Source organism: Crassostrea angulata, chromosome 7 (assembly GCF_025612915.1).
Source record: "Crassostrea angulata isolate pt1a10 chromosome 7, ASM2561291v2, whole genome shotgun sequence".
NCBI classification, from domain to species: domain Eukaryota; kingdom Metazoa; phylum Mollusca; class Bivalvia; order Ostreida; family Ostreidae; genus Magallana; species Magallana angulata.
Window position 1 is genome coordinate 27,277,063 of NC_069117.1, and position 7,201 is coordinate 27,284,263.

The 7,201-nt window shown below is 32.1% G+C and overlaps 1 protein-coding gene across 2 annotated transcripts; it reads left to right on the forward strand.

Moving 5' to 3' along the window:
- Window positions 1-1,133: 1,133 nt before the first annotated feature.
- On the forward strand, window positions 1,134-6,871 carry LOC128155651 (carbohydrate sulfotransferase 15-like). Of its 2 annotated transcripts, XM_052817464.1 has the most exons (8): window positions 1,137-1,218; window positions 1,325-1,659; window positions 3,454-3,730; window positions 4,109-4,231; window positions 4,617-4,773; window positions 5,035-5,191; window positions 5,759-5,906; window positions 6,258-6,871. In XM_052817464.1, the coding sequence occupies exons 2-8, from the start codon at window positions 1,375-1,377 to the stop codon at window positions 6,437-6,439; spliced, it is 1,329 nt and encodes a 442-aa protein (XP_052673424.1). In that variant the 5' UTR covers window positions 1,137-1,218; window positions 1,325-1,374; the 3' UTR covers window positions 6,440-6,871. The 2 variants fall into 2 exon arrangements, with proteins under 2 accessions (XP_052673423.1, XP_052673424.1); XM_052817463.1 differs by having other exon boundaries at window positions 1,134-1,659.
- The last annotated feature ends 330 nt before the right edge of the window (window positions 6,872-7,201 follow it).

Consider the following 7,201-nt stretch of genomic DNA (forward strand, 5'->3'; position numbering starts at 1 on the left):
TTTCAACAGCAGCGTTGTCTCTGTCTATTTCAAATTATTATTATTATGCGATGGAAGATAAAACTTCGTCACTCTCAGTGCTTTGATGATATTTTTTCTGAACGGCGCTATTTTTGACGGGAAAAAGAGCTACAGTATAATAATATTTCTCTAGAATGTAAGTATAACATAATATTATCTGAAGAAATTTATAAATAATAATACATATTTTTGTATTATCACATTATATCAACCATATTTTCTCTACGAATAATTATCTGCATATTGAATATTCATATTGACCTATCAAACTGTACAAGATATTTTTAATTGTTGCCGTTATTTTCATCACATGCATTCATTTTATATCACTGTATGTGTAACGTGCATATCTAATTGACGTACTCGTGTTCTGTGAATGCAATGCATTTTCGTTGGAAATTGACTAGTTTTCTTAAGGTGGTATGGTACATATATTGTTACATGTATGTACTTCCTTTCAAAATAAACAATAAAATCAAGTATAATTTTATAATTTCTTTCCTTCTACAATTTTAATAATTGTTATCTAACAGCGTAACGCAATTGGTAAGAGCGTTAACTACGAATCTTTAAGTAATGAGTTCGAATTTCGCCAGGGCTTATATAATTTTACCTTTCCCAAAATTGTTTGGTCAAATTCTGTAAAATTAAAAAAAAATTAACGATGAAATTATTTTGATTTTAATGTACTTTTAGCTACATTAATATCGGCAGATGTCCAATACGAACTTAATATTTATAAAACATCAAATAGACATGTATCCGCTTGGGTTTTTTGTTTTTGCTTGTTTGGTTTTTTTTTTTTTTTTTTGTAAATACAATGTAGCAAATCGAACAAAATAGCCTTTGTCAATGAATGATTGTTTAGGAATTTTAAATCATTTTAGGTAAGATTTGGATTATTACTAATATTAGGTTGCAAGCATTGGTTAAACGTTTAGTATGAAGTTTTCTGTTTGATTTTTTGGTTGTATCTTTGGATGGTAAATAATCGAATTCCTATGTTTCGGAACAGTTTTATATTGATTTGTTTTGACGCCGCCTGGTGGTGAAAAGCAATATAACTGACCACTGACGTCGTATGATAGCCAGTTAATTACAGGTATGACAGCTCGTACCTGTTCAGGGACCTTACCTCTAGATCTTGTAAACGAATGTCGCCATTTGTTTCTAAAACTTTTGACAAGGCTTACATTGGTTTGTTTTTTTGTTGAAGTATGACCTCGGGGCGAATATTGTCCGTGATATTATTTCTCTCTCCCTCTTTCTTCCCCTTCTCTCCATATTGTTATTTTCCTTGTAGACAAAGTTAAAATGGGATGAGATGGCTCACCGTGTAATTCGTTCGGAAAAATGAAAATCGTCGTTTTATATAACTTCAGGTTTGAGGGACAAAAATACACCAGGATAAGGCTCCCAGAGTTTAGGAAGGTCCGACGGGGCCGATTCCAGAAAATAGTTCTGTTGTTTGTGTTTTGTCTTTTCTTATCTTCTGGAATTATTATCAAATCGATGACTGACAACGTAATGGAACCCACTAGCAGGAAAGAGTCCAACAAAATGGAAAATTTCTATAAGACAACTGAGAAATGGAGAGATGTGTTTCAGTGCCGCGTGAATGTTCAGAAATCCTCAACGGTAACGTAGAAATTTTTTGACTATAGAAATTAGAATTAAACATTAAACGATGACACTGTCTGCACGCAAATTAGTTCGTTCATTCATATCTCTCTCTCTCTCTCTTTCTCTCTCTCTCTCTCTCACCTTCATTTTTTTCTCTCAAAATGATTCAAAAGAAATAACTCTAATAAGTAACAATAATGGATATGTACACTTTGCTGTAGTGAGTAATAAAGTTCGGCCATATTAACAATCAAACATCAGCGCCCTCGCATTATTTATGACCATAGGGGGACGTAACTAGCCCTCACATTCATTGCTGAATTCCTCCAAAAATAGAACATTTATTTTATATACGTAATTATGTCCATATAAAAAATAAAGCACCTGTGCATTAGATACATGACTTTAATCTATTTATTTCATTAATCTCATAAACAGTAGTGAAAGTTGCTTAAAAAGAGAAAATCTATTCGATACATTTAAAACTAAACTGATATTATAAATACAAGAGATTATTTTATATTTAGTGATACATCTTTAAACATGTTTTGGTGTGTCTCGTTCGGGTCACTATTGTTGTTGTTTCGTTACCACTGCATGAAGTATGACTAACTCCTGCTATATTTAATCGACAATTATTTGTGATGTCAAGCTTATGTCCAAAAAAGGTAGTTAGTGTATACAAATAATGAAATTATCGGGCAGTAAATACGAACCACACTAACCAATAAGTCCTCTGATGGCGAAACAAATGGACGTCAGTTCTGCTTTAGGTGTCAAACAGTGGTCATCCTGTTACTCGGGGGTCCGACGGGCGACGACTTCCTCATAGTATACAGTAGCAACAATAGCCATCATTTGCATTCTTATAAGTGTGCATACACTGTACATGAATGGGAAATATATCTTCTGTGATCATTGCAATGACAGATTTACCATCTGATAGGAATGTTATAGAGAACTGTTAAGTTATGAATCATGGACACTTGCTAGTTCGATTCTGATCGATTGAATAAACGCATGTTCAAGGGTTCTATGACTTTTGAATAGCCATCGATAAAACTGATCGCACGTTAAATACATGAAGTCCAATATGCTACTACTTGCAAAACAAGTAATTATTTACTTAATAAAAAAAGATAAAATATGTGAATAGATCATTGTGGTCAAGACTTAAATAAAGGACTAAATTATGAAATTCTACCAGAATGCCGAGGACCCATAAATCATGTCGCTAGCCCGCGGCGACTATACTTACCTCACGGTTTATATAAAATATCTTCAGAGATTATTACCATAATGCATTAAAATTTTTAGATCTGGAGTGAAATAAGTAGATATTTCAAAGCACAAGTTTTTTGTCACTTTACGCTGATTTTTCACGATTTTATCACATCTGTGACATTACTTTCGGATCAACCCTTGCATATGCATATAGCATTAAAACATGACCAAACGCACATATTTGAAATTATTCTGGGATAAAGTTTTTATAATATTGTTTTACATTTGAATTATCAAATTATAAATCGTTTTTACAGACTGAGTCATACATAAATATTTTATTTTTTGATATACTGAATGGGTGTAAAAAAAAAAGGGGGGGGGGGGCGGATGGGGTGGGGGATATTGTAATATTGAAAATTTTGTATTCTTCTCCATCCATTAAATTTAAAATTGAAAATAAGTGCGTAATTTTTTCAAAGTGCGTTGCCACATATCACACTTAAATTGAATTACAGCGTTTACTTATATACATAATTACGAAATATAACTTTAACCATGGAGATCTCAAATTCATATTTACAGAACGTGCGCTCTTTTTGGACCGAGGGCTACAAGAATCCTTGTTTCCGAAACCAAAGGAAACATTTCAAGGACCATTCCCCGGAACTTCTTCAGTGCGTCCCGTACTTTTTTGTGATCGGATTTCCAAAATGTGGAACCACGGATTTATTTGACCGGTTGTCTCACCATCCCGAGTTTTTAAAACCCGCATTCAAAGAAATTCATTGGATATCCAGATACCGTTTTATTCCCCCGAGGACCGATAGGTTAAAGTTTATAGCGATGAACAAAACTTATCGTAAGTGAAAGAGGCTTGTATATCAATGACCCGGGGGGGGGGGGGTAATCATTATATTAGCTATATCGTATGAAACCATAAAGGAAAAATCTTGCTTTTTTAATGAAATATTTCATAAATTACTCCGGACTGCAATTTGTAATTATCATATTATTCGCCAATGACACTTTTTTAATTTTTAAGTACTAAATGTTTGAGATGTAATAGATTCGAGTTCAAATATTTTTCCCCATTTACTCAGACAAATCTAGTACATGTATTTTCCTGTGTTTGAATTCTAGCAGTTCTTGCAGTTTTTATATGTTTTATATTGGTATGAATTCTCTTGAATTGTGTGCCATGTTTTACATTTCTTAGTTTTAATTTGGTGTATTTCAGGAACGAAGGATTTTGATAACGGCTTCTTTCAATACACGAGGGTATTTTATCCTATGGTACTCGACGTGGAAGTGGAGAAACTGTTGAAACATCGGAAGAAAATAGAATACAGAAAAATCACAGGTCTGTAAAAAAAATAATACACTTAATCTACATTGATTTAAAGACGCGATCGGTCCCTCTGATGGAGAACTCTGTATTGAATTTTTGAGCGGAAGGCTGTGAAGAAAATGATACCGCATTAAAGTGTTGATACATGAAGAAATATCTGGATTTAATTTTCAAAATTCTAGGTAATATGCACGTGTCTTTTTTTTAGATTAAGGGATAATTTTTTTCAGAATTATAACTCTTTCAAAGTAAAAAAAAACTATTATTATATACGGTATAATTTCTTATTTATTCGGAGAAAATATACATTTTAATCACCACAGAAAGTAAGACATATTCATATGACAAAGCACATTGTTACTGTTTATTTCACAGCAAGGTATTTGATTATTTACAGGCGATTTTAGTCCATCTACAATTTGGGATAATGACATTTACTCAGCTTTGCCCAATAATTTTAATTTGAGTGTTCCAAGATACATGACTGCAGACTTCGTGAGAGAAATGAACGCATGCGCAAAGCTCATAGTAATGATGAGGGACCCTGTTCAAAGGTATGTATGAAACGTTTTTATCAGAAAATATCTAACACTTTAGCTTTTTCCAGCCTTTAAAATACATGTATTGTGTCTATTTAATGGAATAGATGCTTACTTAAGTAATTTGTTTGATCTTGAGGTACAAAGAAATGTGATCGGTAATACCATTAGAAAAAATGTCTTTATCACAGCTTAAAAATCTCAAGATAGCATCCGTTTTTCTTTCCTATTATGTGTTCAAATATTTGTTTAATGTAAAATATGATTTTATCGCAGGTTATATTCAGACTATCTATTTTTCCATGCCGTGAACAAAGGGCCCGATGATTTTCACAACAAAGTTACAGCTGCTATCAAGCTGTATAACAACTGCATTGACCAGAAAGGCGTGGAAGCGTGTGTCTTCAATGCCCCACTTGCTAAAACAGTTCAGGTAAAAATGAGTTACGAGGCAAACACATGCACCAGACTTTAATATACATTTAAAAATATATGTTTCTTCAAATTAAAAAGAAAATTCTTCTCTAATTATTAAGATAGAGGGTCATTTTTTTAAATTTATGTTAAAATACATAATGTCGGGTGCATATGGGTTCAAATTATAAAAAGTCTCTCTAGTCTCATCAAATATTTGTTAAATACATATAGAGTATTTTCAATTTTTGTTTTCAATCGCTGAGTTTTTATTGTGTACTTATGAGAATTCTATGGCGTAATGCAGTTTTGGACAAAGATAGAATTATCGATAAGAAATTAAGGGAAAAAACCCCAAAGAATACTGGTACCTAATGATTCGTAAGTTGATTTGGTACAGAATGATCTGTAAGTGTTGAGAAAAGACCGCGAGAAACCCATTTGTTAATTAATATATCATACCAGAAAATAATACTTATACAACCTGTTTTCTAAACTTCTAAACACAAAGCTACATCTAAATGGTTACATTGTATACCAACACGTTATTTTTTTGACATGGCATTTAAAATGAAACGTTTTGTAGGTTCGTTTGCGCATTGGTATGTATGTCATCTACATCAAACAATGGCTGAAGAGATTTCCTCGGGACCAGTTCCATTTTGTACGACTAGAAGATTATGCTGCACAAACAAGCCATGTTCTTAACGGCATATTTGATTTTCTACAAATTGGTGAGAAATCTTTTAAGGTTTGCTTCAAATAGAACTCTTCAGAATAGAGAACAAAAATAACATCTAATTGAATAATGTTGTGCAAATATCTATATTGAATCACATTGAATTGTTTCTAAAACCAAAGGAATAAAATATACATGTAGTTAATAGAAAACATATTTTCTATAATTACTTTTCGTGACCTCAATGTCAACAGTGTTGCTTAAATGTAAATATACATTTAATGACAGACTAAATGCAATAATTTCTAAAAGTGATAAAATCAAATTTAAAGTTAAGTTTTTGTAGATAGTAAAATTCATTTCCTTATTACCTTTTGTAAAAATCAATGTCTTTTGCGTTCTACAGGACCTGTTGATCGTAAAACCATGACAGCAATGGTCTTCCAGAACCCCGTGAATACTCGGAAAGTTAACGTGGGCGAAATGTTGCCGGAAACGATGAATATTTTGACTGATTTCTACGAACCATTCAACGAACAACTTGCTGAACTGTTGGGTGATCGCCACTACCTGTACCATTTATTTTGATTTCAAAACAAATTTCAGAAGATCTTCAGTGCGATATGAAGGACCAACTTTGTCTCAAACAATTGCTATAAGCTTTTCGTCGTCTGCTACCAAGACCTCTTTACTTACAACCATTCATTATTTTTGACGTCTATTTTTGTTAAAAGCATTTAACTGTTTATAACCTTATAGTTCCTTTATGTAATTTATTAGATTTATCATTAGACAAGAACAAATAGATTTCATTTGTATAAAAATAAATTTATCGCTTCTTCACATAGAAACGAATCAAATTTTAAACCAATATTGTATGTTCAATACTGTTTACTTTTTAGTTTGAGAACAACACCAGTAATCATTGTTTAATATGAATAGAACCTGATGAGAGTATTTTGACATAGAGCAACATTCTAACTCTCGTTGAGTTACATGTAATAAAACACCAGAAGGCTATGATTGTTTTGTTATTAAAAAAACCGTAAAAAAAAAAAAAAAAAAAAAAAAAAAAACCCACAAAGTTATAATAGTAAATGAAAGGCCAGGCATTTCGATTCAGAATTAATAACAAAGTATTACTTTAATAAAACCTTAAGTTTAAGTACCTAATCGAAAGGAGTTTTTCGTTTTTTGTTTTTACTTTAGATAGAATATTTTCGTTTATTTTGTAAAAGTATTCAGTTTTTCTTAACTACATGTATTAATACGGGTCTGTTGAACCGCTGGTCTATTAGATAGACTGTGATTTATTGGACCGCCAGTCATAAGACTGCGTATGCATTATCA

Bases quoted from the DNA above. Each gene is read 5' to 3' on its own strand.
- LOC128155651 (XM_052817463.1), top strand. From the start codon at position 1,375: ATGAAAATCGTCGTTTTATATAACTTCAGGTTTGAGGGACAAAAATAC. The intron at 4,232-4,616 runs GTCTGTAAAAAA...GATTATTTACAG, and splicing joins AGAATACAGAAAAATCACAG to GCGATTTTAGTCCATCTACA. The intron at 5,192-5,758 runs GTAAAAATGAGT...AACGTTTTGTAG, and splicing joins CACTTGCTAAAACAGTTCAG to GTTCGTTTGCGCATTGGTAT.